This window comes from Seriola aureovittata, chromosome 18, assembly GCF_021018895.1.
Source record: "Seriola aureovittata isolate HTS-2021-v1 ecotype China chromosome 18, ASM2101889v1, whole genome shotgun sequence".
Taxonomy (NCBI): Eukaryota; Metazoa; Chordata; class Actinopteri; order Carangiformes; family Carangidae; genus Seriola; species Seriola aureovittata.
The window spans coordinates 19,513,816-19,526,463 of record NC_079381.1 but is presented as its reverse complement, the minus strand read 5'-3'; the positions used below and the strand labels follow the sequence as shown (position 1 = coordinate 19,526,463).

General features: G+C 39.9%; 1 protein-coding gene across 1 annotated transcript in view; it reads right to left on the bottom strand.

Annotated features, from left to right (window-relative positions):
• Nucleotides 1–543: 543 nt before the first annotated feature.
• The window catches only part of LOC130186832 (rhotekin-like), a 14,914-nt gene continuing 2,809 nt past the window's right edge, over nt 544–12,648 (bottom strand). The window contains exons 4-14 of the mRNA XM_056404124.1: nt 12,349–12,395; nt 12,225–12,278; nt 11,947–12,064; nt 11,514–11,759; nt 11,319–11,413; nt 10,922–11,028; nt 10,703–10,831; nt 8,921–9,086; nt 4,782–4,880; nt 3,586–3,673; nt 544–719 (exon numbers count right to left, since the gene is read on the bottom strand). Coding sequence (XP_056260099.1) covers nt 713–719; nt 3,586–3,673; nt 4,782–4,880; nt 8,921–9,086; nt 10,703–10,831; nt 10,922–11,028; nt 11,319–11,413; nt 11,514–11,759; nt 11,947–12,064; nt 12,225–12,278; nt 12,349–12,395 — 1,156 coding nt within the window. The 3' untranslated portion in view covers nt 544–712. The remainder of the gene's footprint in view (nt 720–3,585; nt 3,674–4,781; nt 4,881–8,920; nt 9,087–10,702; nt 10,832–10,921; nt 11,029–11,318; nt 11,414–11,513; nt 11,760–11,946; nt 12,065–12,224; nt 12,279–12,348; nt 12,396–12,648) is intronic.

Below are 12,648 nucleotides of genomic sequence, written 5' to 3'. Positions count from 1 at the left end.
CTGTCTCTTTCTCTTTCTGTCTGTCTCTCTGACTTTCTGTCTGTCTGTCTGTGGAAAGACTTTTGTTGCAATGACAGCGACTCAACAGAGCAAGATGCAGTCACCAAACTGTGCAGGTGTGTACTTGATGATGTTGATAGGTGAGGTCTGACCTATGGGCGCTGAGTATTCATGTAATCATCTAATAATAGTATAGTAACAAATGTGGGTTGGACAATCAACATGATGACGGGCGTCAATGGGTGTTGGGTGTCAATGTGTTGATTCGTTTCGGTTTGATTCGGTTTGATTATACACTTGAGACCAGAGGTGTGTTTGAAATTTTGTGAAAAATGTCCACATCAATGTACAGAATCATTATCATTGGTCACTTGGTAGATGTGTTGGTGTCTCTTTAAATGTCCAGTATTACTAAACAATGGTGCAATTAGATTTTTCTGGATTTTACAATGAACATTTACGTTGGGATTTCAGACTCACGCTATTCATTTTTCATTCCTTTTTCTACTAATATTACAGACTGGGTAAACAGTTAAGATTCATGGAGCAGAGCTAGAGGAATGAAAAATAACTGATGTTCCAGTAAGTTTGGATGTGTCCTCTGCAGATTTTCAAATAGCACCATTTATCATGTCCATGCTCGTTTTCTTGACCAGGCATGGTAACCACACAGACGAGCCTCTCACTCCTCCTTCCAACTGTGGCAGGGTCATCAATAACTGTGAAAAAAAAACAAAAAAAAAAAACAGAGAAATGTAGTGCAAGGTTATTCAAAAGATGCCGGTGCTTGCTTTATCGGTTGACATGTATTTCTGTTTTGGTGTCTAATGAGCTGTGTGAAATTATCTGCAAGGCAAGGATATTGGCACTGGAAGTTTCTCTGAAACACGCACCACAATTAAAATTCCAGTTGACAACAAAACACTTCACATATTCTTGACATCTGAAACTATTCATGTGTGAAAACCACAACCTGAATTCGGAGGTTGCCAATTTCTAATCAGCGTATCGGCTGGTATGAGGATATAGTCCCTTTATGCATCAGAACATACTTCACACATTATTTGCCCGATCACTGTGACAAGGATGTGAGTACCTGGACAGGTATTTCACATCTAATACGTATTTTTAAATGTATCCCCAGTAAGCAAACTTATATAAAACAATGCAGTATTTTGGGTAAGGTGTGGGGTTTACACATTTTAGCATTTAGGCTAATCATCCATTGATGAACCAGTCATGTGGTACGATTACGCTGCTCGCACTTTCAAAACCTCTCATTAGCAAAGCAATACCCAATTCACAAATGCTCTCGCTAATTATATTAAATGCATTTCAAGCATCATAGAGAAATTCATTGTTAGTAGTTTGTTTGTTTGTTTTTTAGAGATCGGAGATTACATCAAACTCGGAATGCATATCACTGACAGTTAGAAACTCAGCAGTGACTCATCTGCCTTTCTTTAAAGACAGAGCAAGAGGGTGGAGCGCTGGTGGAAAAACACTCGACTCAAACTATCAGCAACTATCAACAGATGAAGATACTGCTGACATCATACGATAAACATGTGAAGAGTGCGACACGGAAATATTTTTTTCAGATATTTTTCAGATTTAATTACGGCTAACAAGCAAATTCTTTTCAATATTGTTGAAGGCCATTCAAAACCACTGGATTTTAATCCAACATGTCCACTCGACATCCCCTTCCCCAGTCGTCCCATTTTCAGCCCTCTCTCCCTTGTTACCAGCGGAAATTGTACTATGCTTGAAACACATATTTTTATTAGAAGTTTGGGGGTCTCAGTGAACATTTCTCTGTCTGATGTCTGTGTCCCTGACGACTTCAAGACTGTCCGTCTCCAGCCTCTTCTTTAAAAAGCTGGCCTTGACTCCTCTGCCTGCAACTTCAGACAAGTTTCCGAGCTTCCTTTTACTGCCAAAATCTGTGAGAAAAGTCAGTCTCATCACAGCTTGTGAAAGTCCTGTCAGACAACAGTGTTGGAAAAAAAAAAAAAAAAACTTTGCCTGATTATAGGAGAAAATCACAGCACAGAAACTGCAATTCCCAGAGTCTCAAACGACCTCTGGTTGAATGCAGATGCTGGAGACTGCTGCATTCTCATTTGACCAGACTTAAGTGCAGCTTCTCAAACAGAGAACTCTATAAAATTAGACTTCCTTGTCACATGCCCAGAAAACTGCACGCAGTAGATTAAGTTATGCACTGATGCGGTATTTAAAAAGGTCAAACCTATGGAGGAAAAAAAAAAAAAACCTGTAATAATAAGCTCATAGTGTCTTGTTTTCATCATCTGACATTTGATGCGTTTTATGTTTTAGAAAAAGGCAGCAGTTGTTTTACGTGCCGGTGCCTCGTCACGACTGGATCACTACACTGGCGTAAACCAGAGATCGACCAGCTGCAACTGGTGCAAAATGTCGCAGCAAAATGACACTAAAACCAGGAAAAGAGAAAACATTGCTCCACTTTTAGCATCACTACACTACACATATGGAAAATCACAGCACGTCAGCAGGTTTCTAGCTGGCATTTACCTGCTGTCCAACCTACTGCCATTTATAGTATAGTTATGCACACGGTATAGAGGGCTGATTCATTACTAGAATAATGAAGAAAAACAACATTTACAACGTTACACAAAGGCAGCATTGTAAAAGCTGGACCCAGTCTTCTTAGCTTGTTACTTCACATATATCAACTATCAAAAGTCTCCAGCACAACCTGTTCCTCTGGGACATCTTTTGACCATCGTCTGTACACAAACCATCACACCGCTGAACAATATCTGTAGCATTTCACAACCAGGTGCATTGTGTACGGACTTAAACTTGTAAGTTTGGGTGTTTGCCATCCTAAGAAGTCAAATTATCAGTGTTTGATGACATAGCCCACAAAGTATAAGAGGACCATTATGTGTTTGAGTCAAGGTGATATTTGTCTCGCTAAGCCATGATGTCATCTCTTAAGTCATGTGGCCTCACTGGGTGAAACTAAAGAATAGTTTGTGACCTGTGTCATAGTTCATTATTGCTTTCTCCATGATAACTGAATGAACAAGAAATTCAACCCTAATATATAATTACAACGATTGAATCATGCACAATATGCAAATCCTTTCACAGAGCAGTTCACACCTAATACAACTACTAATATAAAGCAGACTAAAACAGCATGCATTATGCATCATATTGCAAAAATATTCATTGTTATCTAAAGGATAATATGGGCAGGAAGTTGCTTCTTCACTCAACATTGTTTGTTTTTTTTTGTATCAGTGCAGGAGGGTGAAGTTCCAACACACATTTTTGTTCCTCTAAACAAATCTGTCATTCCCATACTGTACAAGAGTCAGAAGCATGTCCTGTTTGGTGTTGCACAGCTTTTAATGCCAGCCTTGATGGGACTGCCACAGCAAACCAGTAATTATGTATGGCACGATGAGCATTAGGAGCATTAGGAGCATGTATTAATTTCGCCCGGAAGATAATAAATCATGTTGCCCAAGCGTAAAAAGAAAATGTACTTGGTGAGAAGCGTGTGCTCTGTGACTGAAAGCTTACTTTTTCTTGTAGTAGGAGGAGAGCAAGGTGCGGATCTCTAAGGATAAGTCCGGAACCACTAAGCCCTCCCAGGGAGAGGAGGGTGTTACTGAAAAAAATAAAAATAAAAATAAGAGAAAGGAAAATCACAATACGGAAGACTTCGATTTACTGTTAAAACATATCAAGCTCTGGATCACATATTTGAAACATCTCCCTTTGTGACTGAAATTTTTGCTCGATGACGGGGGGGGGGGGGGGGGGGGGATTTGGAGACAGATTCTTATTTCCTTATTTTCATCTCTTCCTTCTGAGAATTTCTGTCCCTCTTAATGGTTGGAATGTTCTTATAGAAAGAAAAATGTTATTCAAACAACACACCCACTTCTTAGGTGTTAACACGTTCGTTCTCCATGGTTGCTGCTTTAGAGTTTAGTAAGTATATTTTCTGATCAGCATGACAGATGGGTTTCTGTCTGCAGGTGTTAACGTCAACAGCGTCTGGCTTCTTGTCCTGGGACATTGTTGGGCAGTGTCATTTATCTCTTTTAGATCCTGAGATTTGCTCAAAACCTGTTTGTCCACTTTCAGGCCAGACTTCAGTGTTTCTGCAGCAGAAGACAAAGCCCACACAAAAGAGGCGACACATTTAATGTTTAGAGCGACAGGTGCTAGTTGACCATGGCATTCTGATATATCCATGGATAAGTAAATTCCCTCTTTCACATCATTATTGGTGTTTTCCAGCCCTCAGCTTTGCTGTTTAGATTCACTCTCACTGCACTAATAGAGACTTTTTTTTCAAAATCTCTAAAAATCTGCATTACATTGCTCACAGAGTTAGCAAATAGCTGGTGAGCATAGTGCAGCATTTAAACTAAAGACAGTAATAATATCACACGATTCAAATATAAAACATCCAAACAAATTAAAGTAAAATGTAAATTAAATTAAAAATTATTATAAAAATGTGTCTTTTAAAAAGTGAGATGAAATGAGGAAGGAGGAGGAAATGATCTCCTCTGGTAGGTCGTTTCAGAGTTCAGGGATCCTGCCAGCAAAGGCCCTGTCTCCTTTGGTTTTTAACCTAGACCTTGGGGTGGCCAGACGTGCACCACCAGAGGAGCTCAGACTAAACTTCAGGTAAAGTCCTTTAAGTCTTCATTTGATATCAGTGTGAGTATATGATGCAGGTGTCACTCTGTGTGTTACACTACCTATTTCATGGTATAGTGATCCCTGCTTCGCTGCGATGGATTTCTTGGGGCTCGGTATTTCAATCTTCATGAGGTGATCGCAGCACTGCTTCCACTGGCCTGCAACAAATAGTATGAGCAGTGATTTTAAAGCAGAAGAACTGCGAAAAGTTTGTCAGCAATTAATGTACTGTCTGCTTCTGTCTCTCAATGAGCCGTCGAATTGTGAGATTCTCGTCAAACACGTCAAACCACATGCTATACCTTTCCAGGTATTCAAACATAACGCTTGACGACCTCATTATCATAGTAACTATTTGTGTTTGTCTTGTGCCAGCGTCTTTGAAGACAATTCGCAGCCCCGCACCTTAAATCTGACTGAGCCTTGAACTGTTTTTCTCGACTTCGCAAAGGAAAACTGTGAGCATGAGTGAGCGCTGCACGCAGACAGCTGGACATTTAATGAGCTGGACTCATTTAGTTAAGAATTGATTCAAATTAAGGAAGGACCGTGATGGGAAATGTATTGACTGTCGTGCAAGATAAGTGACCTTTGCAGGAGAATAACTGAAGAGTACAAATACAAAGAATTAACCCCTGCATATTTTCATAAGACAGTTACTGCACTATTTTCAGCTCAATAGATTTGGTGACTTCAGTGAATATAATCAGTATTAGTACCATTTTTCCTCTACTTTGGAGTTTGCAAAGATCATTTCTCTCCAAAGTAAAATGATAAGTGCAGAGACAAACACGTATTCACTTACAACAAAAATGATTGCAACAAAATTCAAATGATCCACGTAAACACTCCCTTATCAAAGGTTTATTTTAATTCACTGAGGCATAAATAAGTTACAATAATAGCCCCGAGGTGCACAGTATTTAATTCATTTTGCATTGGCAGACTAAGAGACACACCCTTGTGGCAGGGACTTGAACAAGTAGAGGAAATTAATGAAAGAAATGCAAACTATCTACCCTCTCTTTGCCTCACTCACTCAGTCAAAAGGCTGGGGAGGGAGGCAACTGCAAAACTTAAAGCTGATTAAATAATTTGTTCCTCACTGATAAGATTAACTGTCAAAGGAAGCATGTAGAAGACAATTAGAAAAGTTAATGTATGTGCCTTTTGGATTCACTAACTTGTGCTTGTTTAACAACAACAGATCTGAAACCAGTGTCACACTAATTGTTTGATCAGGAAGTCTGCATGACAGTTACAAGGCACCGGGTGCACAGAGGTAGTCTGCATTTATATTTGTTATGTATATGAATAACACTGTCAGAGAGAACTGCAGTATTGAAGGAAATAAATGTGCTTTCTTTAAGCACTGATGAAGATGTGACCCCCTGCTCCCTCTGAGAATTATTCTCATTAACACACCCCTCTAAAAAAATAAATAAACTGACAAGTTTAAAATTCTATACCAAAGTAGTGGAGGAGGTCCCTGAGATGTTTGCATATTTAGGAGATGACAAGACTGTGTGATTTAATGTGGCAGGTTGACAATTTCCTCAAGTTATTGTTATCTGTATAAAACTTTGGACACCTAAGACTAATTACCGTTGCACTGGGGCACTTGAGAATATAATGTCTCTTCCTCTGAGCCAATTTCCATAAATATGCACCGTGAGAAACACCCCTCTAATATTCTCATTCTCGAACTCAACATTTTCCCTTGTCGTTCACCTTTTTACCCTAAATCTTAAAAAGCCATGTCGACGTATCTGTTCCCACGGTGACCTTTTATTCAATTCAGCCGTGGCCACCAGCCAGGCGGATGATTGCTGCATGGTATTATCTGTGAACAGGCTGATGGTATGTGGTCCAATTAAAAACTATAATGGAGCTAGGGTTCAGGACGAGACATGCCTCAGTAGTGTCATTAATATCTCTGCAACTTAATTGATGTCTTTATCAATGTTTGGGATGCACGGTCAACAATCTGACTGTTTTGCATCACTCACATGAGCATCATTTTTGACAGTTGAACGCTACTTGCCCAGCGCCAAACGTCACACCTGTGAAGTTGGCGACAAGCTGGTGAACATAGTGGAGCATTAAACAGCTTAAGAGCCAGTGAGTACTGGAGTCATCAGGTGGAAAGAAACACAACTCCAACTGAAAGCTATGTCCATCACTGCTAGATAAATAATTTACTAACAAGTTCAGCACATCAACTAAAAAAAAAAGTGACAATACATCAGTGTTTTCGCAGCTCGTCTCTCTTTCCCTCAAGTGGCCAGAAATAAAAACAACAAAATATTGCCTGCCAAACCCTAATTATTCCTACAGGCTGTGTTGTTGCAGTTCCAACAAATACAGTGTTGGGAAGCCAGAGAGGGATTATATCACTTACATGCTGAATAATTTCCTCAATATGCGCAGCTGCTTGTTACAACACCACCGTGATATTTTTGTTGGCTTGTTTTGTTTTTGTCTTTTGAGTTATAATGGGGCGGATTTAGCATTTTTCCACAAAATGTTACTGTTCTGCAACATGTGGTGGAAGAACTTTCATTAAATGAAACTACAGCCACTGGCTGTGTGACTCAAAGCCACCCTGTAACGTTTAGCTTTGTTACAATGTACAAAATTGGGAAACTCTGAAATGTCTGATTGTCATAAGGCGAGGCCGCACAAAATTGCCTCGGGCTGAAATGTCAAGATAACATTCGGGTGTCGTTATAATCAATGAAGACACCAATCCCCTTAACCTTTAATTTACTCTGTGTAGAACTGCTTTTTCTCTCCTACATCACAGGGGTGTCACATATTGTAATTTGTCTGTAAGCTCACCCTGGAGGCAGATAATAAATATTAGGTGTATATTCTGCAACACAATGGAGACATCAAAACACAATACCACAATACCATGCCACAAATGTAGGTTCATGTGACTGGAGAGAGAAGGGAGCGGTTGATAGATACATATTTCTTTCGTTTGGCACCCACCTGCAAAAAGATAATTACATTTTGTTCAGGACAGGTAGTACAGGCAGTTAAACATGGTCTCATTAAGACATGAGAAAAACAATTTCTCTCGGTTACTATACATAAAATGACATGAAAATGTCCCTGATGGCATGTCATTAAAGAATGCCGTCCTGCACGTATCAGCAGTTATATTTTGCATATATAGAGACTTGGCTGAGTTTCAGTTAAAGTCACTGAGATAACACTGTTGAGCTTTGTTTTCTGAAGACTTAGACAAATTAAGTTGAGATGTAAAGCGTGCAGCCGTTCCTGTTGTCATGGAATAGTTAAAGCCTTGTACGATAACTTGGCACAACAGTGAGAAAAGGTCACAATTTGAAACTGCAGTTTGTTGCACTTGCGATAACATCAGACGAGCGTGTGCAGATAAACAAACATGTAGAACAAGACACTGCCACTGGAACTTCTTCAGAATTCCAAACAGGCAATTTTGAAGAGTCAACATCACATTGTTTGATTACGGAAAAGTCGATTACGGAGAGCGTTAAGGTGGCCTCATGCTTCGAGTATATTTCTTACGGGATACTGAAGCATCTGGTCAGTCCTGCTGTTTGTGTGAGAAACCACCAGTTTGGGCTGGACGAGAGGATTTACTCGTTAAAGTTGATTAGCTTTGCTTAGCATAAAATCTGGAAAGCAGGGAGATACAGCTAGTGTGTCTCAAAGGTTAAAAAAAACAAACAGCCTATATCCTTTACAGCAGAGTAACTCACACACATTATGTGCCTGACTGAAGCCAAACCAGTTTGTCTAATTTCAAATTCGGTGGAATAAGGGTGCAGCTGTGGATGAAGGTGGACATCCCTGTGTGTGTTTTAATGCAGATGTTGAACAGTACCACCTTAAAACTGTCTTGTAATTACAATAACACATTTGGAAGAACTAGTATGAACTAGTAGCATGAATGCTTCCTTGTATTAAAAAGGCAGCAGTTATAGTTTTGTAATTATCACTGCTTCTTTGGCCTGAGGCCTAAATTCACACATAATTTCATTGACAAAAAAAATGGGGCACACAAAACCACCTTGTAATTTTCACTTCAAACCCTGCCCTACTTAAATGTAGTTTAAGGCAGCTGGTACAGAAAAGGACGGTATATAGTATAAGTGCTCTCGGTTGTTAAGATAAAAAACATCTGTGTTGTTCATGCATGCCTCACTCATGTTAAAGACGTGCTGCCGGAGTGCGTCAGTCCAGCGCTGCGTGTCTTCAGGTATGTGCGTGGCGAGCGTGCAGGCTACATCCTGTCCTCGACACCGTGTGCTGATGTATATACTCTGGGGAGGGGGGAGGGCGTCTCCTTCAAAAGCACGAACGAGGGAATCCTGACAGAAAAACAACCAAAAAACCAAAATAACAAACAAACACACACATATGCAAAGTATCAAAGTGAGTGAGTGATGTCCCTGTAACACATAGCTGAGAAATTATATAACAAAAAACACTTTGGTTAGCCTAATGAGATATTAACCGCTTACATGTGTATTAACAAGTTACTCCAACAGATTCCACTGTAGTTTAACAGAAGCTCATAGTGAATCTGCTGCTGATAAAAAAAATAAACAAAACAATGTTTTAAAAATAAATAATCTGTGGGAATAGGTTTGAATGTGACCCTACTTCTTTTTACATTTTAACTGCTTCATATATCATCAGGTCATTTAACAAAATAAAATAAAAAGCGGGATGGTCCTCCTCAACCAACAGAAGGGAGTTGGCGTTGTATGTTATTCATCGTTCACTTGCACATTCACACGCTAAATGCATGATAGCGTGCATGTATGTGTTAGCAAGTTAGCAAGTGCTTAGCATTGTCAGTTGAACCACATGTTTCAACATGAGCTTGGAAGAACTAGTTTCAAACGCTCCCTACTCAAGACTTTACTCCAGAGAATTGTAATTTTCTGCATTTATGTATAAATTTGTCTTAAAATATCATCAGCTTTTCATCTAAGATAAAGTAATGAACAAACACAATGTATATTTAAACTAATAAACGCACAAACTGTTGTGCTGTTCTGGTCCATACTGAATCATTCAAACATCCACTGGTTGGAAAAGTATGCGAACCCCCTTGGCTACTGACATCAACAAAAAAAGCTCTGTAGTAAGAATGGTTTTAAATTCCTCCTGATCACTGTACATGTCTGATCAGCAGCTTTTACAGTAAGTGCTGATCAGACATGTACAGTGATCAGGAGGAATTTTCTTTGTTTGAAGCTATTGTTTCCAAAAGTGGCTTGACCAGTTTTGAAATCAAATTTAAGGGTTCACTTAATTTTTCCACCAGCATTGTGAACGTTCAATGGGTGTGTTCAATAAAAACAAAAAGATAATAATCATTATTGTGTCATTAACCACAGCACAAATTGATTGACTGTAATTGATCCTATTTTTTGTCACCAATTAATTCAGAACAAACAGTTCAACCCAAAGTGTTCACATGCTTTTACCTTGCCTCTTTAATTACTTTTCTTAATTGTGAAACTAAACGTGAGAAGTAACTAGTGACTATAACTGTGATGGATATCAAACCTTCAAGTAAAACACCAGAAACTGACTTTTAAACACAGCAGTCCATTCAGTGAACTCAGTGACTTTCCTCCATTGTATTTACACCATTGTTTTGTGTGTATTAAATCTAGAATAGAAACACCTCAAATGCAACTGAGTATCATTTAGTTTGAGGTTAAATCACTTTTTTGGACTCCTGTATAATACGTCTAACAGAGTGTAACAGAAATGAATCAGGTTTAAAGTGCATAAAAAAATCTTCCAATCTTCAGATGTTTCCACCATTACAACAGGCTTCCTCTCCTGGGGAATTTTTCATTAATTTACCTGTGCACTCCGGTGGCCTCGGCATGTTATTGTAATCAACATGGACAAAACCCTAAATGAATCCATCTCTTTATTCATGAGGCTTTGCTTTAGTACCAACCTTTCTGATGGGGACTGCAAGTAATGGCTTGTCCTCAGACTCCAGGTCCTCTTGACTCTGATAGCAGAGAAGACTTCGCCCCCTGAGGACGCCGAAGACGTTTCTCGAGCAATTAAGGTCCTCTCCGAGCTGAATGAGAGCAAGGAGTAAAGTAGTCCCGTGAATGATAATGTGATGAAATCACCACAATATGGGAAAATATATCAAAAATCTAGTCACCTTAACCTTGAGTTGACCACTCATGGCCGGCTGAACCATACACAGAGGTTGAGCAGCCAGGCGACAGCACATGTTGCCAAACAGAGGCAACCAGAAGGGACTGTCCTCTGGAAAACAAAAAGAGATGAAGCATTAGTTTTCAGGAGGAGAGGAGAGGAGATGAAGGAGACAAAAAGAGGAGAGGAGGAAGACAAATAGGAAAGGAAACAAGACAAATAGAGGAGAGGAGGAGATGAGATAAAAGGAGACAAGACAAGGAGAGGAGATGAGGAGGGGAAAGAAGAAAAGACAAGAAGAGAAGAGGAGAGGGGACAAAAAAGTAAAAAAGACAAGTAGAGGAGACAAGAAGACAGGTGAGGACAGGAGAGAAGATAAAACGAGAGGATTTGTAACTCACCTGTTGCTGATAGCAACAAATCATGCGTCTTGAAACCTTCCTGTACGTGTTCGATTGTCAGTGTTGTGTGAGCCAGCAGGTTATACTTTGGCCCCCTTCAGACAGAAAGCATTGTGCAAAATCAATTTGACTGTTTTCTGAGCCATAAAATATTCCCCTTTTATTGTGTGTTTGAGGGAGAACCGTCATCCTCACAGTGTTGACAGATCAGGGCTTAAAGGCGGGGACACACTTCCAGGTCCAACATTTCCTCCACTGGAAACGGATCCACAAACAGCTGCTGACTCGAAGGCGGCTCGGATCTTTTTCCCGGAGGAGCATCCAAGAGATCCCCCAAGAAGACTCACTCTCCTGGGTCCTAGAGCCCCCGGGGAGAACTCCACGACCGCACAACTGCTGTACAGCTCAACACGAAGCTGAAACCCTGGACTCACCTCATTGCTGTTCAAACACACACACACACACACACACACACACACACACACACACACACACACACACACACACACACACACACACACACACACACACACATTCATTCATACATATATAAAATGTCTTTAAATTGGGAAAGGACAAAACTGAGTATCTAAAAAAAGAAAAAAGCCTTGAACAGAGATTGACGTACAATATTACAGTGTCTTCAAAACAGATGTCGGTTAAAGTCCTGTCCACCATCACCAGGTCGGTGTCGTAGATCTCTGTGCCACACTGGAGCAGGCAGAACACGGCGCAGCGATGCAGCTCTGCAAGCAAGAAACAAGAGTACAAACTGTAAAAAAAAGACTTTGCATTATGATCAGCGCTATCACTTATATTTTCACAGATTTTTTTCTCTTTTTTATCAATATTAAACTTAATGGAGACATTCGCATTTATCAGTCCTCTTCCACTCCTCTAACTCACCTCCTTTGTTTTTGAAGTACTCTGAGTCTTTCCACATGAGAGGGATTCGCAGGTCTACAGAGAGCAAAGACTAGTTAGGAGATATGATATAAATTTGTGGCAAGGTGTTTTTGTTGACACTCACCTGAAAGGGCCACTTTTCCCGCACATGACACCGTGTCTTCAGACGGCCTGCAGTTAAAGACGTAGGACATTTACCAACCGTCCATACAGGCAGTACAGTGCAACAGAACACTGATGCAGTCTCAACAAAACTCAACATTTTATCTTTCACAAAGATTAAAATCTGTATTGTATTTTGTTTAAATGTAAAGTTTCCACTGTTAGCCTACATGTGTAACTTCTGTGTGGATGTGTGTAATGTTACCTATAAATTAGAGACACAATAAACCAGGCAGCCCCTCACATCAGAGCATATATCTGT